This window comes from Pollicipes pollicipes, unplaced genomic scaffold (genome assembly GCF_011947565.3).
Source record: "Pollicipes pollicipes isolate AB1234 unplaced genomic scaffold, Ppol_2.1 Scaffold_6629;HRSCAF=7858_pilon_pilon_pilon, whole genome shotgun sequence".
NCBI lineage: Eukaryota > Metazoa > Arthropoda > Thecostraca > Pollicipedomorpha > Pollicipedidae > Pollicipes > Pollicipes pollicipes.
The window spans coordinates 6611-33487 of NW_023596909.1; the positions used below are offsets into that span (position 1 = coordinate 6611).

General features: G+C 56.5%; 1 protein-coding gene across 1 annotated transcript in view; it reads left to right on the forward strand.

Moving 5' to 3' along the window:
- Positions 1-4644: 4644 nt before the first annotated feature.
- The window catches only part of LOC119107029 (TOX high mobility group box family member 3), a gene marked incomplete at its 3' end in the record, with an annotated part of 61752 nt that continues 39519 nt past the window's right edge, over positions 4645-26877 (forward strand). The window contains exons 1-2 of the mRNA XM_037230382.1: positions 4645-4794; positions 26453-26518. Of these exons, the coding sequence (XP_037086277.1) occupies positions 4732-4794; positions 26453-26518 (129 nt within the window). The remainder of the gene's footprint in view (positions 4795-26452; positions 26519-26877) is intronic.

The following is a 26877-nucleotide window of genomic DNA, read 5'->3' on the forward strand; positions in this document are numbered from 1 at the left end:
AAAAATGGCGAAAAGTTTTATACATGTTCGCTGTTGTCCCATTTTTCATACCGCTGACTGGAGACAGTGATCATGAACCGAACGGAAAAGTTGGGAACCAACTGGATCATTCACCTTTCTTAAAATTAGAGGCCATGTTTCCGCGATAGACGAAATGGTCCGGGAAGTAAATGAAGTTCAAAGTAAATATTATCAAGGGTGGTTATATAAATGACCGATATGACTGCATGCATGCTATGGTGAACAAAGTTATATGTAGATAATAAAATGCAGGTAATGATGGAGACAGCTGATTAATGTAGCGATAGTAATTATTGACGCGTTTGCATGGATTACACGGCAAACTAATTTAAGTTCAGTTGTATGTAACGCGTTGCTTCATTTTGGACGTAAAGCCCAAATATGGTGTGTAATTCTGCGTTCAAGTGAATCTTTGAGCCGTCGATACTGAACGTTCTCAAGCGTCTTGAATGCGGAGAGGTATTTCTGCAAGAACCACAGTGCAAGCTAAGCGAATAAAAGGGTTCTTGTCGTCAGCGGACATTCACCAAGAGACAGCTATTGCAAAAATTCACTCAACACTCTGTATCTGTCTCGGAAATGTCCTTTCGGAAGCACTGCTAAAGGGCAGGCCAACTCGGGCAATATGACAGTGCTCAAAGTGTGCGGGTGTGCCGTACCAAAAAAGCGAGGTGAGGATCGCAACAGCACTTTTCTGTGCACTGTCTCTTGCCTTGTGATTCTCTAAGTCTTCCAAAACCCTCTGCGTGTAAATAAGTGCAAATGGGTTGCAGCCACTCGATTAATATTGCGGAGGCCGGAGCAGGCGTTACGATATTCGGTGACTCTTAGCGGCATCTGTGACGTCACTGGCGTGGCTGATGTCGACTCGACGTTACTGACACCGACCACGACTATCCATGGTGCTACAAATTGTGTAAGGCAGGACCACTTCAGCCTCCCAGACGGTCACGGTTAGGGGCTAGAAGACCCCAGGCGCTGCTGGGTTTATGGCGTTGTGTGCTGTGCATTTATATTCGAATCATGCCATTTATTGGCGTTCGGCCACTCGAAACTCTGTCAGAATAACATCTCCCGTACAGCCACGACAGTCTCTGTCCGCGGTCGGCGTGCACCTAATCTGACGGTCCCGACTTCAACGGTCTTTTTGACATTACACACTATACAAGACAATCAGGAAATGTATGCATTACGCTGGGCAGCGGATGGCAACCTTGCACACAGCCGCACAATTGTGTGGCCGTATGTTGCACGCTTCTGTCTCAGCCAGATTATCTTGGTTCCTTTCTACTTCAACTCCCAGTCGCCAGATGCCCAGCCACACGCCTGCACAACTCCGTCCGCCGCGCGGAGGACCTGCGGCAGGAGCACGCGACCACCACTAATTCAGTCGGCGGCCGGCCGGCGAACGGGCGCGGCTGTTTGCACCGACTAAATTATTGAATCTGTAGTAGATCACGTCTTGGGTTATTATGACCAAAGAATTGGGAGACACAAATTTTGTGGTGGAGATGGGTGACCACAAAATGGGCTTCATGCATGGGCCATTTTTACACCTCTATCTTGCTCGGTTTAGTCGATAGCATTTTGTATTCGGGATCGGTTTTGAAGAGAACTTGGTGTTAGTTGCCTCCCGATCGATTACTGACGTCACTTGGAATCGACCAGTGGTAGGATGTTGGGCGGTTTATAGACAATACACGCGCATACAGCGTGCGTTTTTAAGACTTAATCCTTAACTTTTAAGTGGATAGATTGCTGGGACTAGGATTCACACTAAGCAGGGCTTGTTGCGTGAGCCCTGACACCTTCCATCTGATCGTGAAAGTCTAGGTTAACGACCGAATTTGATGGCGAAATTTTAGCATGCCGCAATGCTCGGCACAGTCCGTCTTATCCTCCGACCTTACCTGACCTTCAGCGCAGCTGCTGTGCCCGGCCGCGGCCCACATCTGTCAACAGCAAACAGCGAGCGCCGAAGGCGACTCCAACGCACCCAGCCACGCGTGGGTGGATCGGAAGGCAGGCTGTCTTACCAACTAAGCTATCGGAACGGGCTTTCTCATGGATTTGTTTGCCCGGACTGCTGAGGGCTGACATCAACCGTGAAAAACGCCGAAAGAAACGCCGTACCCGTGGCTGGCACGAGCGCACGCAGGCCACCGTGCGCATTCACGCATGCTTTCACCAGTGCGATTGTCCGTTCGTTGCCGAGCCTAAATGTGCCGAGTTCGTTTCATTGTGATTCCTGGTTGCCGAACGTCTCCCATGTTAAATTCATGGGTCACGTTTGCACGTACTACGGGCAGCGTTGATGATATGACACTGGGAAGCGTATTATTACTTTAACAAATAGATGTGCGTCGTCTTGTTGCTACGTTTTGCACATTAGATGCTAAAGGGCTCTCGGCCACCCAAAGCCATATACGGGCAGTAAAGTAGAAGGTCATTAGCTTCGAGGAAAACAGAATACTGACTTGAAACTTGCTATGTGTGTGCATAATTATCGTCCCCATCATGCACTTAGCAGTTTGTACATTTTTTAGTTTCTTTTTTGAACATGGAGCTCATTATTGGCTCATGACGCCCGTGATGTCCTATTTTCTTTCTATGTAGTGTTTTCGTCATCTAACGATATTTTCAGCATTATTTTTTGGGCTGTCGGTGGGATTGAGAAATCTGTGGCTGTTCGGTATGTAAAACTATCAGTTGAGTGCTGGAGTTCAGTGTTCATGATTGGTTTCATTCATTCATTTATTCCCAAGCATTATTTTAACGAGACCTTTTGCGGAACACAGTTACAAACTGGATGGTGGCACGAAATCAGTATGGATTGAAGAACCATCGAACCAAGAGGAGTTTACATGGTCCTGGATGAGCGACCATTGTACTACCCACACATGTTCCGCAGTCCCAGCGCAGTAATGAACGATATGCACACGCACAACCAGGATGAATTTGATGCATGCAATGCATGAAGATTATGACTTTAAATAGAGGCTGCCAACAAAACACTTTTATTTGGGGAAAATAAACATGCCAGCCAGGGGCACGAATTTGGCGCGGACAGGAACCGCTTGATAAGAGTCGCTGTGGCAAGCTTGACGTTTTTTATCCATTAAAATTCTACATTAAAGCTTTCAAAAAAATCAGTCCGTTTCCTCAGGAAAAACGCACAGCCCAAAAATGAACGTCATTCAACGATCAAGGAAATGTCGAACTAGCGTGACAAAAACGGATTTGCTATGTTCTTATAGGCCGTCCGGGGCGTACTTAATTTTCCGGCTGGTACTCCATCCACGATATAGTGCCATTTGCAACGCTACCGCGCAACGATGCCTGCGGCCATTTTTACCAGTGCCCTTTCTACCGATTGTGCGGAGTTAATCTTGCGAAACTCAACCGCGTGATTAATGTATGCCGATTGGGGCGACCAATTTAACTCGGGTGATCATCGTTCCAAAGCCCATGCGTCCAACCTGCGTCGGTTTAATGGAGCCACTTGCTCGGCGAACTTAATGGTTATCTCCGGCGAACTGGGCCGGGCTCATTAGTGGCTCGACTACATTTGATTCGGAAGTGTTTGCCGGTCGCGGCGAGGAGGCGTGCGGTTTGCGGTGCCACACCACGAGCCGACAGGTGTGCGCCCCTCCCCGTTCTGGCGACCATGAACACGGGCAGATGTGGTGCGCGCGAATGGGAAAAACCACATTAGGAAATAGTCTTATCTGACGGGTACGTCGTCATGTGATTCTGGTAGTTCGCCGATTGGGAATAGGATTGAACTGCGATGAATGCAAAACGTCATCTGGGAACTGAACACGAGCAAACCCGTCATACAAATCGGCGGCCGCGAGCGGGCGGATGTCGCCTCTTAGTACCGGGACGAAACAAGCTGGATCTCTCCTCAAATTGGGCGACGTGAGCCGACGGGCGCTGGCAAAATCAGCTCTTCCAGCGGGGTGTGTCCAAACTAGCCTGGTTGGTTGAGTCGGTCATTGACTTCGCCCACTTCGCTAGTTCCTTGAACGAACGTAGCACCCTTGAGACGGGGGTACGACCTTTGGATGGGCGACCGGCTCCGGACGGCTTCGGCAACCGTGCCTCACTCCCAGTCTCAAGCTGCACGTGGGGCTGCCTTGAACTACTGTCAGATTCCCATCTGAATGGGGCGGGGAGAGGAACTGAAGGATGGGAGGGGAGACCTAACGCCCTCTCCCCCGCACGCGGCCCCCGCCAGTTCAACGCCCCCCCCCCCCCCCCCCCCCCGCTCCCCCGCCAGTCAACGGACACTACCACAAGCCGCTCAGGCGTCGTCTCCCCTGAGGCTGTCCGCTGCCCGTACTCCTGCTCCACCGGGGGCAAGGCCGTGGCGGCGCCTCCTCGGCCCGCGGGCCGGGAGCTCCACGGAAGCAGCTCCACAGAACACACGGCGCCGCCGTCACAGTCGGCGGCGACCCTCGGGTGGCCGTGCGGCTGGCACCGCGCGCCGTGGTACCGTGCGTTTCATAGGTTCATTGTGGTGCGCGGCTGGCTGTTCGGTGCGGCGTGCCGCCCCGCCAGCGCCGCGTACGGCGCGGGACTCGGGCTCGCTCGCGCGCCGCCCCAGTCGCCGGCCGCGCGCGGTGGGGAACGGCGCGCGGCGTGTGAAGGTGCGGACGGGCAGACGTCGGCGCGCGCTGTGAGCTCGAGCCGGGAGCGTCCCGCGTCATGGAGGCCTTTTGTGTGGGGCCCGACCATACCAATCGGATTTTCGACGGTTATCTGTACAAGGTGGGTGGTCCGCGGTCGGCGGCGGCTCCCCTGCCGGCACCCCGGCTCGGTTTGGCCCCGTGCGGTTTCGTCCCCGGACTGGTCGTACTGCAGGGAACGGTTGTAAGCATGTGCTGGGGTCGGTGCAGGGACCCGCGCCCGGTGTGCTGTGAAGAGGCCAGCATTCTGCGGTCCACCCTTTTCCCCTTGCAAATTTGGACGGCTCAAATGTGTCCTGCAAACTTGTCCGCTTCTACACAAACAGCGAGCGTTTCGTGCCGGATTCACTTTGTCCGCCAGGAACCATTGTTCATGCGCGGTGTTACTAGTTAACTGGCTAATAGCCTCTTGGAAGTCGGAACTGAAATGATCACAAAAGCTTTGTCGCTGGCACGCAACCGACAAAGCACCAGCAGGACCCTCGTTGAGTTCTTTCAAACTCTTGTAGGCATTTCCGTCGTCGGTGCGGGACGACCGTGTTGCGGTTACAGTACACCTCAGGGTTTCGTCGCAGGCCAGAGAGCGTATCAAGTCGCACCGCAATTGGTGGATTGCGTGTTGGTGCTGCGCTGGCAGATGATGATTACACGACGTGGAAGACAGCTTTTACCGCCAGGCTGGGTTGCGGTGTAATCCCCATTTATACAGCGCAGTGCCTTTCAAGTTTTGATAATCATCCCTGTCGTTGAACGCTAGAACGCATCAGTTGGTCGATCAAAGCTCTCTTTGTTGGTTGGAATTTGAGTTGATGACGTTAATTCCCTGTGGCGGGGCGCCGGCGTCAAGGGCATAATGCTCGTACATGCTGCCGGACCGATTGCAGGGACCATCAAGCCAGAGGTGCCACAAGAGTTCACTTCGTGCGTTGAGTACAGGAGGTCTATTTATACGGGACAATGCAGTCACACGACAAAAATGCAAGGTCTGTCGAAATCCGGTATTTCCGCTTCGCGATTTCCCGGAAAATTGTAACGGGCACCAGAGGCAGCTGTGGTCCGTGACAGCACTCACCCGTTTTCCTTCGGGCTGGGAACGCCTCTGCGTCAGTTTTGCCTGTGGGCACGGTTCGGCCGTAGCCCGTGCCTGGGCGCGCCCCTGCCCACATCACCCATCGCGCTGTGCGTGCGTGCCAGCGGAGGCCCAAACCCACTCGCCCCCTGCAAACTCCCGTCGTAACCGGCGGCCATCTTATCCTGCCATCAGTACGCTGCCGCGCCGTCTTGTCGACTGCCAAACTTCCGCGTAGCTATCACTCAGAGGAAGTGCGCTCGTCGAGAGTGGGTCCGGCTGCCCGGGAGAGAGGGCCGCTCCGGGGAGAGAGGGCCGGAGCTGCGCCGCGCGTCGGCTTTGTCCGGACGCGCCCGCAGGAACTGCCGCGCTGACGAAATCGGAGCGCGGCCTGTCGAGCGGCTGGTTGCCGTGTAAACTGACACGGCGGCTTGCGGAGATGCACCGTTAGATAGACGTGGGGCCGGACGTGCTAGCGCTTGTCCTTGGTCCGGGATGCCGCGATCGCGGCGCGGCGACGGCTCCGACGCGTCTCGGCGCTCCGTGGCAGCGAGTCGCATGACTCGTTGAACTCGGCTTGGGGTTCTGCTGACTCCTATTAGAATTCATTCGACGTGGGTCAAGATTCTACCGATGCGGCTCGGGTTTGCGGTTCACGATTCACCCGCTGCGGTTCAGGTTCAGGTGACGCGGCCCAGGATCGTCCGACGGGCTCGAGCCCGGCGCGCGCTGGGCCGTGCCGGCCCGTCGGGAGGATGCGCTGTGTCGTGGCCGCCGCCGCCCGGATCTGCGTGAACAAGGAAGCGCTCGCCGTTCAGATCCGGCCAGATCAGCTCGCTGATGGGCGATGACGAGTCTGGGATCCGGCGCCAGCGTCAGAGGCCGCTCCGTCAACACAACGGGTCCGCTGTTCCATTCCGGCGCTTTCACGCAGCGTGCTCGGCCATGCGTGCGTGGCCCTTCCGCTTTCGTCACCGGCAGCCAGCGCAATGGCACACGGAATTGTGCTGGGCGCTCCTGCCTCCACCGGGTGTTTCTGCGGCGGCCGCAGCTGTCTTGAACTGACGCATTCATTGTCGTGACATGCAAAAAGCGGGACAGGCATTGGGCAAGATACAGACAACCATCTAAACCCTTTGTGTTTTTGGAGTTATGCGGCGTCGGTTATCTTCTCGTCTTACCCGTCGTATTTGCATGCTAATAGACATATTTTTAATCGTCGCTGTAAAGCCAGCTGAATGTTTATGATTAGGAGAGAGCTGACTAGTAGAGCATGCGTATTATTGTGAACCTAGATAGGCGGATTATTTGGAGCTTTCTCTCTGCGTCTCTCCCTTTGTCATATTTATTCCTGCTTTGTGGCTGGGCCGGGATTTATGCTGACTCGGTCCCACTCTCACCGGGCTTTCTGGTGGAGAGGATGCCGATCAACGGCCCCGAAACGGCATGCCAGTCAGCAGGCTCGACAAAAGCCACAACGCCGGCGATAATTTTGTGTTGACACGGCTGAACCGCGCGATGAACCGGAACGACGAGGCGGGGCACGCCCCGTCAGAGGAGGGCCCGGGCCTAGCCTCGCCCCAGGACGGGCTCAAGCCTCGCCCTAGGACGGGCCCGAGCCTCGCGCCCCGCCGCAGGACGGGCCCGGGCCTCACTCGGCCGCCGCGGGGTCGCTGACACGAGGCGGGATGCATCACCTGGCGCCGCTCGACGGCCGAGAGCAAGGCGCCCGTTGGATGGCGGCCGGGCTCGCATTGTTCCCACGTCAGGACCGACAGCAGACCGTGTCTAGTCCTGCGCGCCGCGGTGGCATTTGCGCTGCACGGCGCTGCTTCCCGTCAGCGAGTGACACAGAACTCGCTCAAAGTTCAGCAACAACGCGTCCTGCCGATCTGCACCGCTCCTGCAATCTTGCAGCACTCGACAGGGGCGGGCCCAGGCCCGCCGGTGGGAGGTGCGCCACGCGCCTGTTGGGCGTGCGAACTCCTGCGTAAACAGCGCAGAGTCAACACCATTCCGTTCGCGGCGAAAGATAAACCGTGCGCCCGCGGACGTGAGAGGCCCGGTGCGCGGCGCCGCTCACGTTCAGAAACGGAAGCTCGGCGTCCGTGGCGCGGTGTGGGCTCGGCGGCGATCCCGGCGCGTCTCCGGCCGCGGCCGATCGCGGCGCTCTCACGGTGGGCGGCGGTGCGTGGCGCGGTGCCGTTGTTCGGGAGCAGCGCTCGCGGCTGGTTGGCGACGGTACAGTTGTACGCGCGCGCGGCGGCGCCGCAACAGCTGACGCGCACGATGACGTCACTGGTTCCGGACCGGAGCCGCTCCGCCCGGCCTGCACCCGGAAGGATCTGGATCGGCCGGCCCGGACGGATCTGGACCTGCGGCGGATGGAGGCGCAGCGGGAGGCTCTCTCTCTCCCCGGATGATCGGCGAGCTGGTTTGATTGGTCCTGTCACGCCGGGCAAAGCCACCGGCTCAGTCGCTGCCGAAGCGTGATGAGACGTAGGCAGATCAAAGCAGATCAAAGGTGAACTTTGAGAGCAAAACATCGATGAGACGCACTGGTGTGTTGAAGTCGTTGGCACCGGAGCACGATGAAAATGAATGATATTTTCGCACACAGCACCGAACTCGGTTCAATTTCCAACAATGTCATGTTAAGCTCTGGCCGTGGGCCTCATACAGAGCACATGTCTCTGGTCGCGCAGCCAACAACGGTGACTCTTCTGGGAAGCGTCTGCCGTGTGGTGGACGCGCTCCGTTCAGCTTGAAGCTCTACCCCGTGGTGACCGCCGTTCAGGTCTCCCTCCAACGATGACTACCACGACACCGCGTGGGAGGGAGACCTGATTGGTGCTCGGAATCTCCCTATATCTCTTGGTCCGGGCCATCGTCCCGGCAGACTCGCCGTGCGGTTGTCGCGTGTGTGACCGTGTGCGCGCCGGCGTGCACAGCGTGTACGCACGCGCGCGTGCACGGCCGGCGCGGGCGGCCGGCTGGCGCACTCCCATCCACGCAGCTGGTCGATGCTGTGCTTTTGTTGATCGCTTTGCCCATCGATCCTGTTCCGTCAGGCTGGATGTCGATCTGTGGCGTTTGAATACGGCTGGAAAGCGGGGAGGCTGATGTGCAGCGCTGGCGAATGCTGACGCAACTCGCTGGACTTAATGTTTGATTATTGGGTTGCTTTTCATTGCCATTTGAGTGATGAGGATGGTGTATGTATGCTGTCCTAAAAGCATGTGCAAGCCATTAATTATTTTAAAAGGAGTGTCGTCCTATCGTGGTTTCGTTTAATTCTGCTGTAAGCGTCTTTCCTCGGTCGGTTTATTGCGGAAGGAGTTTGTGATTATAGCCCAAGAGCCACGCCAGCCGGAGAACTTTCTTCAAAATGCGATTAATTCCATGTCTCATAGTGTAATATTGCGCGGGAACAACGTCCCGGAGATGCCATCCTCGCAGACGTCCGCAGAAGTTTGCCGCCTCGGTTTCAAGGCAGGGTCAAACTTTTCCAATATTCTTTTATTCAGAAATACTTGGGCGACGTTGCGTTGTAATTTAATGTCCCTGCTTCGCTGTTCGTTCCTTGCATGGTGCGATCATGGGTCAGCGGCCATTTTCGTAAACTTTTCGTAGGCTCGAGTACTTTGCTTCATGAACTTTGATCGTGGCGGCTTCCAACAGGTTACTGCTCACCCATCCCATCATGGAAGGGACGTGTCTATCGCCGGCCCCAGAACACCACATTTGCCGTCGCTCGGGTGCAGTGACTCCAAACTTCCGGCTCGCTGGCATGGGGCCAGCTTGTTTGAAAATCATCTGCCGTAATTCTGCATTTTTTTCGCGAACAACGTTTCCCCGCGCTCCAAAAACCATGACGTTTAATCCCCGGGCAAGCGTCCTCTGGAGTATTTTTGGCTGATTGGGACGAAGCTGCGAACAATACCGAATGCAGGCGGACTCGGGGAGGTCGTGCTTCTCGCGAGTGCGGCTACTCTGACTTGTAAGCGTAGCCGTCTTTTCGACACGCTGAGGAGCACTGCCACAGTTCGTCACGCGCTCACCGCGGCCTTTCATTGCGCCGGCCCGGGCGCACCGCACCGCCGACGTGCCTGTGAATTTGGGGGCTTCGCATTCCCTGTGGGCCGCGATCTACTCTGTAAATCGGCCCCAGATATTGGCCGTCATGTAGCGTGTCGCCGGCGGCAAATCTCCATTACCTGCAACACTGTATCGACCGGCTCGCGAATAGCCAATTACGTCGGCCGTGGTCCGCGTGATAACGTTTGTATAATGCCTGTATTCAGAGCCGCGTACGCGGTCATCGGCGCAGCAATGGCTTATGACGTCATAAAGCCGTTCCCGGATATGATTTGGCGGCGCATCCGAGTGCGCGGGCGCGAGATGGGCCCCGAGTGGGCCGCCGCGATCCCGCCCGAACGATTATGCCGGGAAGTGGGTTGTTTACCATGTGAATCTGGTGTAGCTGGTAATGATATGCTCGTCAGTTTGACTGCCTTGGCCCTCGACCCCGCCAGCTCGTTTGAGAGCTTTCTACTCCGGCAAGAGCGGTTCCCTGTTGTGCTGGGAACACGCTTCTTGCTGCAAGCGGTCTGGCGGACGGCGCCATGCTCCGGCGAACGCCAAGTGACTGACGTTTTCAGAAGGCACTGTTTGCGTCTTGCGTTGCCGCCGGGTCAGGGGCGGCGTCAGAACGCTCGCGGGGGAGGCCCGCTGCCCGTGAAGCCGGACCGCACTCGGTGTTCGGTTTTATCGGGCTGGCCTCGCGACCATCCTGCGCGCCACGGCGCGCTGCTGTGGGGAAGCCAGGCGTCGGTGCGTGTGTTACCGCCGGCGGCGACCGCGTGGTAAATACTGCGGTCGGCGCCGTTAGCCGCCTGCGGCCGGCTCCGGCCTGGGCTCGTCTTGCCCGCAGCCGGTCCGGCTCGACGGAAGGAAGGACCCGGCGTCCGCGAGCGGCAACGTCCGGTCCGGGTCGGTGGAGGAAGGACCTGGCGGCCGCGGGCGCCTGCGACCGGCCCTGCTCGGCGGCGGAGGGACCCGGGGTCCGCGAGCGCCGGCGACCGGTCCCGTTCGGTGGAGGAAGGACCCGGGGTCCGCGAGCGGCAACGTCCGGTCCGGGTCGGTGGAGGAAGGACCTGGCGGCGGCCGGTCCTGCTCGGCGGCGGAGGGACCCGGGGTCCGCGGGCGCCGGCGGCTGATCCTCAGCGGACGGAAGGACCCGGCGCCCGCGAGCGCCGGCCGACCGGTCTAGCTCGGCGGAGGAGGGACCCAGGGTCCGCGGGGCGCCGGCGACCGGTCCTACTCGTGGCGGAAGGACCCGGCGCCCGCGAGCGCCGGCGACCAGTCCTACTCGGTGGCGGAAGGACCCGGATTCCGCGGGCGCCGGCCATGTCCGCCCGGTCCGCCGCGGACGTCCGCAGTCCGCTCGCCAGCGGCGCCGGCGCGCCTCGAACCGCGCGGACTGAGCGCACTGTTTCGACGACTGTGCAGTAACGGTGGCGGCGTCAAGTGCCGCTAGGCGCCGCCACGCGGAACGAACCAGACCTGCGCTGGCGACGCCCGGAGTGGCGCCCATCGCGGCGCAGCCGTCGGCTTTTTGTCGGCCCGTTTATTGTGACAAATTGCGCGGTGAGGTGTCATGTTTGTGAGGCGATAATTGACCGGCGCGGTGAACCGCCGTGGAGGGGGAGGGGAGGGGACTCACCCGAGCACGCAGCCGCCGACCGATGACGCTGGGAGTTGCGGGACTTTTGGCGACGGCGGCGGCACCACTGGCTGCTTTGGTTGGAAATGGCCGTGCGGTGCGGCTGGTGAGAGGGCTTGTCGTTTCGATTTTGTGTCAGTGCCGCATTAAAACGCCACAATGGCAAAACACTGCATACAGATCGTATCACGAATGCCAGCTCGGAATGAGTGGAAAATATTGGGTTGTAGTCCCTCATCATGCATTTAAACTCATTCATGCAACCGCAAGCACGAAAACACGCACGGAAACACACAAACACGCGCACGCACGCAACGCGCGGCAACACGCACATACCCAGTGCACGGCTCCTTTCACGGCGTGACGTACGCATCCCTTACGTCGCTCTCTGCCACGACCTGAAGAGCATTCCACCGATGATTGTTTGGGCAGAATGGGCACAGGGGCTTTGTGACGGCTGACAGCGGAGAGGCCGGGCGCCGCGGGCGGTTCCGCGAGCCCCGAGAGCGTCGCCGGGCCTTTTGTCCGGACGTCATCCGCCGCCGTCCGAGGGCTCCGAGGGCGCCGGCCCGGTGGAGGGCCTTCTCGCCGCGACCGCGTGTCTTATCTGCGCGGGCCGGGCGGTGATGGGCTGCGGGCAGCCGGCCGGCCGGCCGCTGCTGAGGCTGCAGCGCGCGCCTCCCCTGACCCGCATTCCAGGGCCCGGCGCGGCGCTGCAACGCGTTTGAGAACCGCTGGCGCCGCGGTGAAAGTGGCCGCGGCGACCCTCCGGAGTCGCCGGTGAAGGGTCGCGGAAGCGCGCCGGTCGGGATGAGGTCCCAGCGGCAGATGTCACCGCACTGAGACGCCGAGAGGCGCGGCTGGCAACCGCGGGCGCTACGTCGATGCCTGCCGCGCCGGCCAGCCTGCCAGCAGAGCGCGGACGGGGAGGGTCCGCGTCGCGGCCCGGCGTCGTCCCGCGTGGCGTCCTGGTCAGCCGCGCTCGCAGATGTCGGCTCTGGCGCGACGCGGGTCTCCGATGGGCCATTTTGACAGCGGCTTCTGGTCGTGAGTGATGAATGATGTTCGTGAAGGATGATCATCACCCCAGATTATTTATTGGAGAAACTGAAACTGAACTCCGTTTATCGCTTGGTGAGGTGTCTCCTGTTCGAAATTCTCTCCAGACGCGCTCACCCAGAATGATGTCTTTGGTCTCTTTTCTTGCCGACGTTTCAAAGTAGTTTGAATCCGTTTTCTACCGCCCGTGTGCGGTCCTACTACCACGTGCGGTACTACGTGCGCGGTACTGCATGTACAGGTACTTCCAGTGTGGTACTACATGTAGTTGCTATTAGTGCGGTATTACCAGTGTGGTTCCACTAGTGCGGTGTTACATGCGCGGTACCTTAAGTGCGGTACTACTAGTGCGGCACTACATGAGTCGGCTGTGGGATCGCATCGTTCTCCGCGCATCAGTCACGGCTGCTTTGTACTGCCGTCGGAAGCCAGAATAAATCAGGGGCAAAATAACGGCAGTAATGCCTGCCAGGGAGCGGCAAGCTCAGAGGCGGCGCCAGGGACTTCTGTCGTGGGGCTTGCAGGTGAGGTGCGCGTTGTCCGGCGTCTCACCGCGACCGAAAATCGGTTGGGAGGAGTTGGGAACGGGGGTCATATGCCGCACCAACTGTGCTCGAGGGACGAACAGGCCTCTGGGTCCCGCCCCGAGCTCTGGGTGGGCGTACGACAGTGCCGGCAGATTTTTATGGATGGCGATTCGTGCCTCATGAACGCTCGTGCACCGCGTGCTTTGTCACGAGGCCCTGTTTGTCATCGTGATGTGGTGTATCTCTGCACCGCTTGGCGCGGCGCAATGGCTGCAGAGTAGCTGCCTGCTGTATCGGTGATCGCCGTGCCTGCCCGACGCTGGGAGCTTGCTCGAGCATCTCGGGGAGAGGAGACCAACGGTGGGACGAACGCCGGCCGCTCCTCGCCCGAACGCCGGCTGGGGAAGGCCGGCCACCGCAGGAGCTCGCGCGTACATGGGATTCATTAGCTCAGCCTCACGTCCAAAAGCTGAGCTTTTCCACCTGACAGCCGGAGTGCACAGGCAGACGTTACTTACAGTACGCCAGTCGTACATTACGCGCCATTGTAGCCGCGCTGGCCGCCGCAGCCGTCTTTTGGAAAGCCTGCGGCGCCAATGAATAGATCAAAGCACGCCGCGCATTCGTTCGGTGGAGCAGCTTGACCTCTGACCCGCGGCGGCCAGCAGTAATCCCTCTTGTTTGTGTTTGTCTGTCGCGAAAGGAATGAGGCCCGAGGTGAGGCGTGAAATGCGTGCCGACCCGGCGTGCTGGAGGGCCAGCCAGCGCCTGGATTACGCCGTGCGCCGGTGTCATTACGACCGGCGTCCGCTTGCCGTTACGGACCATGAATACCCGTAATTTAGCTCAATGACAGGCCTAAGTGAAGTGTAGCTGACGGCCGGGCTAAAATGACGGTACATACGCATGAAATCGGCCTGGTCGTACCATTGAAATGCAATAACATAATTCGATTTTTTGTAATGACGGTCATATTTCTCGGACGTTGGGTGCTCACGAAAATGTCGTTTGAAGGGAGTGTAGGGAATTATGAATAATAAAGATAAACATCAGGATTTAATGGGCGATATATTGTATGACCCGTTAAGATATTGATCACCATTGAAGTATGCGTCTGTACTTCTTTGAACGAGTCGGTACTCAGCATTCACATATGTGTGAAATAGTCGTTTCAACAGTATCTACCGCCTCTCCCTCTCTCTTCCGTCCCTGTGCCACTTTCACCTCATAATGCTCGCTTTATCATCATGTCGCATCTACCTTTTGATTCATTCATTGTCCCAGTCCCAGATTCGATACAACCGTATGTACCGCTATATCCGCCCGCGAGCCGGAACGGATGTCAGCGTTTTCTGTCATTGTCCGCCCTCCCTGGCACACATCCAGACGCGCAGGAACAGTGCGTCCCGTGCCGAACAGTGGACTGCGTGTAGACCGGTCGAAAAATCCGCAAGTCCGCAGGTCCGTCCGTGAACAAGTAGGCAAGTATCGGGTAATTGATTGATGCATTCGCAATGTTGGTACAGACATTTGTAAACAGACTGAGAGGCGAATATTTGCACATACCAACTATTGCGCATTTTGCCGCGCGCGGACTCGCAGGCATATCATGCATATTCATGCGGGGATTGGGCCCAGCGAGCAGACTGACAAATGCCAGGAAAACTCACAAACATGCAAGGAAAAGGAGACGACGCAATGCGAGGCAACACAGGGATCACAGTACACAAGACAGACCGATCAGAAATATGACCAGCGACCAGACAACGTATGCCGAGCAGATCGACGGGCGACGCGTCGGCACGGCGCGCGGAGACGGAGCTCGAGTGGACCGATTCGTTCCGGTCGAGCCGCGGCGGCGGCGGCGGTACCGTTGTGTGCTAGCGGTCCGCTCGCCGCCACGCCGGAATCGCACGCGGCCCGGCCTGGCCCAGCTGCGACGGCCTGCTCCGGAGCCGGGATGTCGGGGAAATGGGGCCGGCCCGCCGGCGCCGCCCGCGGCCCGGCCCGGCCCGGCCCCGGCCCGGCTCGGCTTCGGCTCGGCTCGGCTCGGCTCGGCTCGGCTCGGCCCGGCTCGGCTCGGCTCGGCTCGGCTCGGCTCGGCCCGGCTCGGCTCGGCTCGGCTCGGCTCGGCTCGGCTCGGGCTCGGCCCGGCTCGCTCGGCTCGGTCCGGCCGGCTCGGCTCGGCCGGTAGGGGGCGGGTGGGGGGCGACGGAGCGCAGGGCGGCGGCGGTCGCGGCTGCTGCGGATCGAGGGGACAGTGTTGACAGGGCCAGCCACGATGCGAGACATGTCGGTTTCCTGGCGCCGGTTATGGAGTGGGACCAGTGTCTGGGGACATGCGGGGGGGGGGGGGGGGGGGGGGGGCTGAGGGCGGTAGATGTTCCGCTCGTGTTTTTAGATTAGGCCTTCTTCAGTTTTTGTTGTAAAATGTACACTTCTCGCGCGTCCCTATTAAAGCACTGCTATGAATCAGATCACTCCCCAATCTCCAGAACGTTTCCAACTGCCAGAACGTTCTCCGTTGCCCATGCTCTGGAAAACGGTTACTGTACGGTGGCGTTAATTGGAATGTGGTTGGGATGCAGTACGATTTAAGCATTCAGTTGTAGTCTTTGGTCATAATTTTGTTTTAAGTTCACTGCTAATCTTTAATTTCTTCGCAAGTGGGAGACGGTTGGGCATATCTATTTTCGACACTTGACAGCAGGGACGGTGGGTTGAAGCCACCTGGTGGTCATAACCTTAAATAACCATTGTTTTAACCCGGCTTACGGTAATTAGCGAAAGCTGCTTAGTCGTCAAAGGGTTGCCAGCTGCTTTAATTAATGTGCACTCCCACTACAATCGAAAATAATCCGTTTCTGGGCAATTTGGATTCTTTGCACGACGCTTTAGATATCGCAGAGTCTCATATTTTTTTTCAAATGCGGGCCAACGTGTCACATGCTTATCTTCTTTATAAGTTCATCTTGAAAGGAGTTCGGTTGCTGCTGCTGAAAGGATGCATGTGACGTGCAACATGTATTTTTCTGAAACAGCAGTCGGGCTGTACAACCATGGAGGATTTCTAGCACTCTGCCGATGTGCCTTGGGAGGGCAAAGTCCGGGACAGTGGACATACAAATATAAGTCAAAGAATTATAATACTTGATATATGTGAATATGCTTTTCGTTTCTCAGTTCTTCTCGCCTAGTTCCACCCGCCAAGCCCGTAGCAAAGTCACGTCACGCCCATCATGGTCCATGTACCCGCCTATTGAGATGGGTCATAGGGCTTCATGCTGCGTCCTTCTTTGTCCTTCATCTTCGCATTTTTTTATCTCGAAAGTCCAGAGGTTCAAGCCACGTAAAGCTGGTTATGACCGTTTTGGACTTATTGAAACTAGTGGCATGGTCGTGACGTGCAGAAAGCAGTGTCTTGCGAACCCCGGTGGACAGCCCAAGCGGCAAATATATTGTAATGGGTGGCAATCTTTTTCAGTTTGGCGCAAAAATTCGTTGAGCTGAAAGTTTTGGTGCCCCGAATTTCGGTACAAGACCAGCTGTTATCCCATACATTGTGTTGCGTCTAAGCCTTAGCCGCCCAGCTACCAAGCGAGCCTCGAACACGTTTTCATAGATTGAAGGTTCCGAATATTATAGGCAAGATGTGTGCGATACGATGCGATGTCTCGACGCACACGAGATCGAACATATGTAGTCTTTAAACGTTTTTTGTATCATTCCATCATCATTTGCATATGAAACCACTAATCTTCTGTGCAATTTCAGGTTAGTGAAAGGGCTTCAACTTATCAATTTTGGTCTGTGTGGGACCGGCGTATTTGTGCGAGCGGTCTGCAGCTTCATGAAGAGTTATCCTGCGGGCCAAAGTTAGTGCGAACTCTACTGAGGGAAAGCCAACCGTTGATGATTATGTTAAAAAATGATGTTTACTCGTGCTGGTACCTGCTTCGTTCTTTGTTATGTTGACTTCTTTTAAGCTAGCGTATTTGCATCGCGTGACATTATGACTGGAACTGACAACAAACATGGCGCGCCATTCTCTACGCCTTGCCTCGACACCGAGCATTTCATGTGTTGACAACAAGGTGCGATGCGCGCGCGAAACAGCCGCTAATTCCTGCGATGGTACGTGTTATCGGAACTAAGTTCTTGCAGTATGCTGAAAGCAGGGCCGTACAATTGGTGCTTCCTTTGTACCGCCTGCCGTTTCCGTTTCCATCATTTATGGCTGATGACGTGGTGGATCGATGCCTGTGCCGAGGAGCTTGGAGCGGGCCGTTGCCGCTGTGTGAGAGATTGAGCGAACCAAAGGTATCATCCGGAGAAATGGCTGCTTGAATGAGGGACTCGACTGGAGAGGCCTGTTTTGAGGAACTCATTGGGGGAGGATGGCAGAGAAGCTGCTGCAGTGACCTTTGTGCTGATGTAACCGCTGCCGTCTGCCTTCGCCATCAGGTGTAGCAACCGAGGCTCCAGCAGCTAGCTGGCAGATGATGTTTATGTTTCCTTTTAAATCCGATTTGCACGACCACATTTACATCATTGACATTCGTTGCGCCTCGTCTTGTCACGCTCGACTTCACTCTCCATCCAAGCTGCTCCAGTAAAGCTGGTGCACATTTCGTGTCCTCCCTATTTTTACTTGGACCCCTCCCCGGGGGCTGGTCGCCTCTCCCCCACCCCAGACCCGTCGTGGCAGCGCGGCAGCTGTGCTCATTGCTCACGCTGTCCCCCTCCAATTCACGTTCACTCTGGTGGCGATTGTTCATCAGCGCAGGTACAGCAGCGCGCTAGAGTGGCGAGCCTCATATTACCAGGAACTCGGATCAGTCTATTAAACGGCCCGTTGCCTAGCAACGCGATCGATTGGACGTGCGTGATGCTCTGTAATAAACACACGTTGCCCTGTTCGATGCGGAAGCTCGGTGCTGTCGGGTCCGGATCGTTCATGCAGTGCACATTGCGACGTGCCACTGGTGACCGCGCATGCGTGGACATGTGCGCGCGCACGCAAACTCGTGCCCAAAAGGCAGTGCTTGACGGACGCAAGTTTAATATGCAACGTTGAAAACTTGTCGTAAATTGGAGACAAGCATGTTCAGCCGCGTCGTTGGCCTGACGAAAAGAGTTACCAAAACCTCACAGGTCTATCAAACTCCGTGAATTATGCGGTCTTGTCCCACGTTGAATTATGCAGATGTTCATTTGTATGTAAATGCCATCAGTTATCATTCGCGTAGTTCTTGCTGTGATAATGGCAGCTACAATACTTTAGCCTGCCAACGTGGAGTAAACAAGAGACGATCCGGTGGTGGTAGAGGCCGGGCCAGACCGAGCCCATGCGCGCTGAAGGCCGGCAAATCCGTGCTGAAAACGCAGCACGACGCGGCCGCCGTTTCGTCGTCTAGCGTTTGTAAGGCTAGGATTCTGTATCGGCTCCATCTGAAACGATCACACGCCCCGTGTCACTGCGAGGTGGAGAGGAGCGGAAATTGTATTTTTGCAATCAGCAATATTTTACCACGCGCGCCGCAATGCTGTTTGTATGTTAAGGAAACCGTCGCTTCTAAGCATTCCCATTATCCAGGGGCCCAAGCCACTCTGGGAATATCGATTTTGACCGCAATTACGGGCCTGTGAAGCGCCGATGGCAGTCCTTGAGAACGTGACGCCCAGGAAATGGATATAATTCGTGAGTTACGCAACGCCAGCACCGCATGTCGTGTCTTCAAAAGAACGAAACGGATTTCGAAGCGTTATTGATGACGGCGCTCGCCGCAGGACGTCACGCGCAGTGCGCGTCACAGCCCGACTCAGGCCACATTGTGATCGGTTGAGAAACGCAGCTGAGAAGGGAACCATCCGGCGCGGCGGCCGCAGCAGCCTCCCCCCCGCCCGGCGCAGCAGCAGGAGGCATGCCGCAGAACCGCCCAGTCATCCCGGCGTTTGCAAGACGTGCTCTCGTTCCGACGCCGCTATTGTCAGCGGCGTCGCACCTGTTCGGCGCTCCGCTGCGGGCGATGCCATGTTTGCCGGCAGTCACATTTTTCATAGCGTGCGGATGATGTGCCGGCGGGCCTGGCATTCATTGGCGTCCTGCTGCTCACGGAAGCGTCGCTCGGGCCGGTCGGCAGCCGGGCGCCGTGGCGTTCGCGGGCTCGTGACCGTACAGTTATGTGTGGCTGCATTGACTGCCAGGTTCGCTCTAATGCGGCATGCGCATGACGTCATGCAAATGCATGAGGCTATTGCTCGACAGCATCACGTCGTTAGCGAACAAAAGACGACATGATGAAATATAACGGCTACTGCTCTACACAAACATCCAACTACACTCCTATTCAGGCGATTCGATGGTGCATGACAATTGGCACGGGGGCGTCGGCAAGTGTGCGTCCATTTCGCGGTGACAATTACTGATCGATCTGCCAAACCAGTATTCACCACACACAAGACGACGGACTGTGTGATGTCCAAGCTGCGATGCACAGTCGACGGCCTCCGCAGTACCTGCGTAACGCGCAACCAAGCAGCAAAACGCAGCATCGCTTCAGCACAACTCCTCCACGTTCAGACCCGAAGCGCTATTTGCTGTGGTGTACGTGAAGTGTTTGCCCGTGTGGACACTTGACCCTCACAGGTGCGTCACAGAGTATCGAGGTCAAGCACCTGTGTCGCAGCGGCGTCTGCGGCAGCGCCGACGAGGCCGTCGCGCCGCCGCGCGAAGCCCACCTGTGAGAAGGGGTTCATGCTCGCCGCCGCCTGACCTGCTTCGGCGCTGCTTGCTCGAGCTCTCCCGGCTGAGGAGAGCGATTGCGTCATGCGTCGTCGGGCATGAGTCCCGAGAAGTGTCCTCATGACTCGGGCGAGGTTCTGTGAAGGGTACTGGCGGCGATCCTACAGAGTCGTACCGCAGCGGACTGGGTGGTGCGCCGCCGGTCCGACCACCCCTGTGCGCGGCCCGCGGCCCGGCCGCTGAGATCACGCTGCTGCTTGTTGGACACGCTGCGGCCCCCGCTCCAGTGTGGGAAGCTTGTCGATCTCCCTGGCTTTCCCTGACCTCGGCGATTAACTCCGATAAACAATCTTTGAGCGGCAAACAAATAAGTGGACAAGTATTCGCTCTGGTGAAAAATATGTCCGAAGGATGACTTTAATTCGCAGTGATAGACTCGTCCAGAGCCTCACAAAGAACGCCGAGGGACAGCATTACGCAACGGCTCAGCCGTTACGGCGTCAGAAGAAGCCCAACGTGTTCCAATAAATATGCATATGAGGGAAACGCGCTGGGGTGGAAATACCGACAACCACATCGGGCAAGGGTTTGTGATAATCCTGATGCCTGCACTAGTGCGCGGCGCGTGATGGGAGTGGTGGTGTGGTACACTAGTGGTACCCGGTGAGAGTGGTGCCCGTTTGAGTCGTGCCCGCTGGGAGCAGTCGGATTAGTGCCCGGCGCGAATGGCTGTGTGGCTCGCCGGAATCAACTACAAAGCAGGTCTGATGTCAGTTCAAACGGATATTTGAAGACCAATGAGCATAAGCTGTCTGGTGCCTTCAATGTTTGCGATCTTGCGTGTTTTATTTGCCTATATGATGACACGCCGTAGGAGAAGAATTAGTTTCGCAATATTTCTGAAATCACAATGGATGCTATATCTCTGCATACAAGCCGTTAGCATTACCGTCGCAACATGCCGGCTGGTGGGAAAATACGCCGGATGGGTCTGAGACCTCAAACGAGCCAATAAAGACCACAATCCAAGCTCCAAGCCCAAGCAACTCTTCTCGGGATCATGTCATGTATCTGCTCTAGGAGGCCGTACATTGTTTATTTCACTTGTCAGCCAGACTGTGCTGGTGGCCATAAACATCGCCTATAACGATGAATCTCGCTGAGGTATGGTCACTGTGCATTGCTGGTATTACTTTGGGACGCTCTTTTGCATGCGGTGGTTTGGAAAGATCAGGAAGTAATAGCGCAATTGGGCAACCCGTCTTGCAAATAGATGTGTCGAGAGCAAACAGGTTATGCATCGATTCCGCCGGGCTCGTAGCTTTGCAACAGTACAGCACGACACTGAGGGGCGTTTCTGCGCCTCTTTCCTGTAGGCATCTGCTCGCAATGGTAAAAGAGATCAGGGTATGCACGAACGGGACCATGCTATTACTGGAAGTGATGAGAAATATTGATCAATGGGTCTCCTGAAAGTAGAACAAGTGTAAATCAGCTATCAGAAAGTAATCTGTTTTTGTGTCGTTTTTTCGTGAGCGGGGATGGGGCACCGGATCGATCCATTAGGTCCGTATCTAGGCAACAGAGCGGCCTGTGACGCAGGCCATTGTAAGGATCCTGAGCCAAGTTATAATGGAAGGTTTTCTGACGAGCAAATATGCAATATGCCGCGTTCTTTATGAACGTCGTGGAAAAGCTGCCTGCCAACATCATTCGATTGTCGAGCCAGGTCAGCTTGTTATGTTTCCAAAGTGGTTGCCGTCGTTGCAGGCACGTCTATGGGAACATGTGGCGCGATGTCGTAAGAACTCAGCGTGACTTGAGGCTCATCGCGGCCATTGGGTCGATGCTTGCTGTGGTGTATGTCCCCCTAAGCTCGCCGTGCTTCGTGTCTTGAGTGGTGACGATTTCCTGCGGCGCCGTTCGGCTGCCGGCGCAGGGAAGCTGGGTCGTCCGTTTCTGGGCTTTCCACGTCCAAAGGTCAGCAGCGGCGCCCGCGGGAGCTGAGAACACAGGCGTATAGAACTCTCCCGAAGTTTGGGAGCTGGCCGCTACGAGTCTCCCCACCCCTTGCACCAGCGTGGACACTCGCCTTTGATTTGATGCAATAAGAGTTACTGCCCTTACCCCACCAAGACCTGGTGCTGGATCCGCCCCTGCCCGCAGCACAATGGAGACAACACTCACTGCACCGTCGCTGCGAGCCGCCTGTTCCCACAGCTGACTATTGTGACGTCACCAGATGGCTGCATTCCACAGCTGGCTGCCCGCGCGAACCGTGATCGGCGCGTCGGCGACGAACGATGCGCTAAACGGCTACCAGTTCAAACATGGCTGTACGCTTTCGGACACAAGTATTTGTGTAGTAAGCACAACTCGGTAGATTGCGTAGCATCCCAAAAATGTCCGTGTGTGCGTAAAATCACGGTTTTGATCCCAATGAGATAAGGTTTCTTCGACCTCAAAATTTCTCCAGGAGAGTTTCTACCGACATGAGAAGTGTTCTCAAGACGTAGGAAAACTACAGCAGGAAAACTGGAAAACCGAGGTAGGAAAACGGCACCAAGGGACGGGTGGTCGGATTTTTCTGCTGGAAACAGGTGGTTTGATTCTTCGACTAGAGACAGGTGGTTTGATTCTTCTGCTAGAGACGAGTGGCTTGATTCTTCTGCCAGATTCTGCTAGAGACAGATGGTTTGTCGTATAGATGCTTGCAAACGTCCATTCCAGGACGTCCATTTTGTGTAGGGTTTTGTGGTAAGAAGCCTGGGTCCGTTCGGCGGGTATGGGTGAGAAAAAGAGGGATCATGGCCTCGTGCCCCCCCCCCCCCACACCCTCTGGATCCGCCTCTGCGAGCGAGGTGAATGAATGGAGAAAAAGGGTAAATAGAGGAGGAAAGGATAAATTGCCCTTCCCTCGAGACAAGATATATTCTCTCTATTTCTCCCTGGTGCTCAGTTCGCTCCATCTTGAACTTTTGCCGTCGGATTACATTACACGTTTTTTACGCGATCGTGCCTCCGCCCGGGAATATTCCCAAAATCCTGAGACGCAGGGACGTAGAAATTCTAGCAAAGGGAGAGAGAGACAACTTTCTTTTCAAGGCAACTCCCTACATGCGTTTCCACAGAGTAAATGCCAAAATACCACGAAAAGTGGGGAAGGGAGGGATCCCCGCCCTCCTTCGTCTTATGGCAATATCGAAGGAATGTCGCGGTGGAATGCGCTCGAGGAAAACTGACCACAACCCGACAGATATACGCGTCCAGTATTAGCCGTGACGATTGGATGACGTAAGCGCTGGGAACAGGGGCAGGCACGCTCCATCTTCGGAGAAACTAACATTAATCCCCTGGAGTTGCGCGGAAAGAAACCAGGTAAAAATCGCGTCTACCCCTGAAAACTTCTCGCAGAACACGGTCAGGATTGGCGCTGTGCTCTGGCCGGGTCGCAGCTCCCCATCGGCTCGGACGGCGTAGAGCTCCCACGCCGCCGTTGCCCGGTACGGGACGCTCTTAGGTCGGCCGGCCGGACGTGAGGCGTTTCAGTAATTCTCGCGGCGGTGGCAGCGTCGCACCGTCAGCACGGGCTCAGAGCCGGAGTCGGCCGCCCGTCCCGCCGAATCGGGTCGCGCGTGGCGGGGGCGCGTGACGCACCGCGCGAGGCGCCCTCACACCTGCCGACCCGAATCCGCCGATAGAGCCCATGGCCGTTGGCTCGGCTGTGCCGCTGTTGCCGCGGCGTGTGTACCGAAGCCGGGCATGTGTTCGGCGCTCGCCCGACACAAAAGGTCAGCCTTGACCCACTTGGCCGCCCCGTGTGCGCTCTCAGCAGTCTCTGCAACGCACGCGCACGACCGGAGCCAAAGCGGCGACGACCCCGGATCTCTTGGCGGTCAAAAATTACCGCCAGGCTGCCCGGATGCGACCTTTCCTGACCCGGGAGTGACCTTCCACCCGCGAGCCGCAGCCCCAGCGTCCGCTGGGCCACCGACGCCTCACCAGCCGGGCCGGCGGCCGGCTGTCACGCATCAGCACGGGACGCCGCCGCTCTGCATGCTACCGTTGCGCCGTTTTCGTCGACAACATGGCGGCTCGGTTTCAATCCGCTTTCGTTTTTCCCTCTCGGCCGGTCCAGAGTGGTATCGGGCGGTATTGGGGTCGAGCACATCCAGCACGTAAAATGCGTCAAGCCTGGATGGATGGCATTCTTATCACGGACGCGTATGGAACTTTCGTTTATGGGCTGCCGCGCGAGTGTTTTACCGCTGCTGTGCGGGCCTTTATGGCTGTTATTCGTGATTAATGCGCTGCAGTGATAACTGACGTCACGTCAATTGTCTTTCAGATTCCATTGTCCGTCTTTCTCATTCAGCCGCGAGTCATTATCCGTGCGTTACTGTAGTGGCGGAACCTCACTGCATGTTTGCCGTTAAGTCCGCTTGTTTCGGGCGGATAACACGCGTGGAAGAGCCACGCGACTGCATTGGAGCAGCCGTCCAGTCGGTTTATCGTCGCTCCTCCATTAGGCGGCCAAATACATTCAGCGATGGTTTCGCTTAGTTTCGCTTGTCAGCCCGATCGCTTTGTGCATCGCTCAGAGCTGTCCGAATCAGCGCGGCGCCGCACACGGTCTGCGTGCTTGCCGGTAGTCGGACGGCCGTATTTGTCGACGTTTGTATGGAAGGCGTTGCGAGCTTATTGTCCATTCCAGGCCGAATGCTGTCGTTTATTTTATTGGAAAAACATTTCATCGCGGAGAACGCTTGTCCAGAATGTTCGGAGCGCTTTCTCCCCTCCTCAGTCGTCGGGCATCTCTGTTCGCCTCCCTCTTTTCTGTCTGTTTCGTTATTCTTTTTATCTCTCCGTCCCTCCCCTCGTTCATTTTTTGTGCGTTTTATGCAGCCATTGTACGGTGGTAAATTCTGATCCCCTACATTTCTTCCGATCTACTGAAAGTGACGTCGTAAATCGGGGATTGCATTGTGACTAAGTGCACATTCCCGTCGTGCCCGTCTGGGCTTTTCTTTGTGTCGGTCCTGTCTATGTCGCTGTTTTCCAGCTGTTAGACTTGCTGTTGTAGCGCCAAAACCAGCAGCGTTGCAGCGCCTTCCAGATATGAGAAATCCGCACGGACATACGTGAAGCTAGTGGCAGTGAATCCCGTAGCAAAGCGGGCGAGCGGTTCTACAGTTCCTCTCATTACAGCACTGTATGATCGATATCAGTTTTTTCATAGAGTGAGGCGATGTCGTCTTGCCTCTCCCCTCCCTAATCCATCGTCGCCACCTGCAGCTGATCTCATGTAATCACCTCGCACCTAAACCGGATGTCGTCTCGCTGCGACGCTTTAAAGCGTTAAATTTGTCCTTTTGCCAAATAATCGAATAGCAAGATACAAAGTGTTTGACAAGAAAGCAGCTTAAGTGTTAACCCTGATTTCCTACCAACGTTCGATCCGAATGTCCTCGTGTCTCCACGACTCAGAATAACCCATCATATGTCGCGTTGCAGAAAGTGCGTACGCATAATCTTCCACGTCGGCTGCGACCGGTCTAATTTGTGTAAAAGCCTTCCTTTTGAGTCGCACTCGGCTGGAATCCAAATCACATGCTGATTTGATTTCACGCCGTGATTCGCGTGATTTCGACGCGGCGCTTTGAGCGGTGATGGATCGCGTTCGGTGTGAGTCTCCAGCACGGATCGCGGTCCGTGTGAGTTTCCAGTGCCCGTCGCAGTCGGTGTGAGTCTCCATTGCCGATCGCGGTCGGTGTGAGTCTCCAGCACAGATCGCGGTCGGTGTGAGTCTCCAATACCGACCGCGTTCGGTGTAAGTCTCCAGCACGGATCGCGGTCCGTGTGAGTCTCCAGTGCCGATTGCGGTCGGCGTGAGTCTCCAGCACAGATCGCGTTCGGTGTGAGTCTCCAGCACGGATCGCGGTCCGTGTGAGTCTCCAGCACATATTGCGTTCGGTGTGAGTCTCCAGCACGGATCGCGGTCCGTGTGAGTCTCCAATACCGATCGCGGTCGGTATGAGTCTCCAGCACAGATCGCGGTCGGCGTGAGCCTCCGGTGGCTCGTAGGCGGCGCATCCTCTGACGTGGCCATCTGCGGAGTCGGGAGCCGGCCGTCCTATCACGGCAGCCGTGCACCTGTCGTCCACGTGGAACGCGTGCGGCGTGTGGCGCGGTACCGGTGGGACGTGCGGCCGCCGGTACGACACGCGGAGCTCTGCTCGGACGCGGCTGACGTGGCGATTGTCGGCGGCAGCTGACCAATCATCGTGGGCTGGGAGGCTGCGCTAATAACCATTAGAGGTGAAAGATTTGGGTCATAGCTGCCACCGTCACTAACAACAGACAGCAGGCTGTGTGAGGGTGACGTCTCGTTTTGTCTCACGCAGAGCAAAGAGACGCTTCATTATGCTACACATAATCCAAACCAGAACTGGGCTTTAACGAATCACAAGCGAGTTGCATGTAATGGAAATGCGGTGATTTAGAGCGGCTGTAAATTTGCTCGTTGAATAATGGATGAAGTTCACTCCGCTCTCATTGCCCAATCCTGTGGAGCCTAGCGGCTGCTGACGGAAGCGTATTGTTTTTTTTTTTCAGACGCCTGATTCGTTCGACCTGTCGCTGAACATCCCGCTGGACCAAGAGTGCCGCATGTCCGAGCAGGTAAACGAGCCCCCGGACGCGCCTCGCCCGCGCACAGCCAGTGGCCAGGCAGCGCTCGCCAATGCTGATTAATCAAATTCACCTTTCAGTGGCACTCGCCAATGCAATTTTTGACTGGGTTGTCGCCCTCTAGAACCTCTCATTTTCCGTCTTAACCGCTTTATTTCGCTCAAACGTTGGACGGAGTCGTTTCGACGGTGTCTTGTTCTCCGGAGACTCGTCCTTCTGACAGCATGCAGCCGCCTAGGGCCATTCGATGACTGCTAGTGTCGTTACATGCCGCCGCCCCCCGGGCTTAGTAAATGACTACCGGAAAGCGGGGCATGATAGAAGGCCCCCGCAGCTGGTCGCCCCGGCTC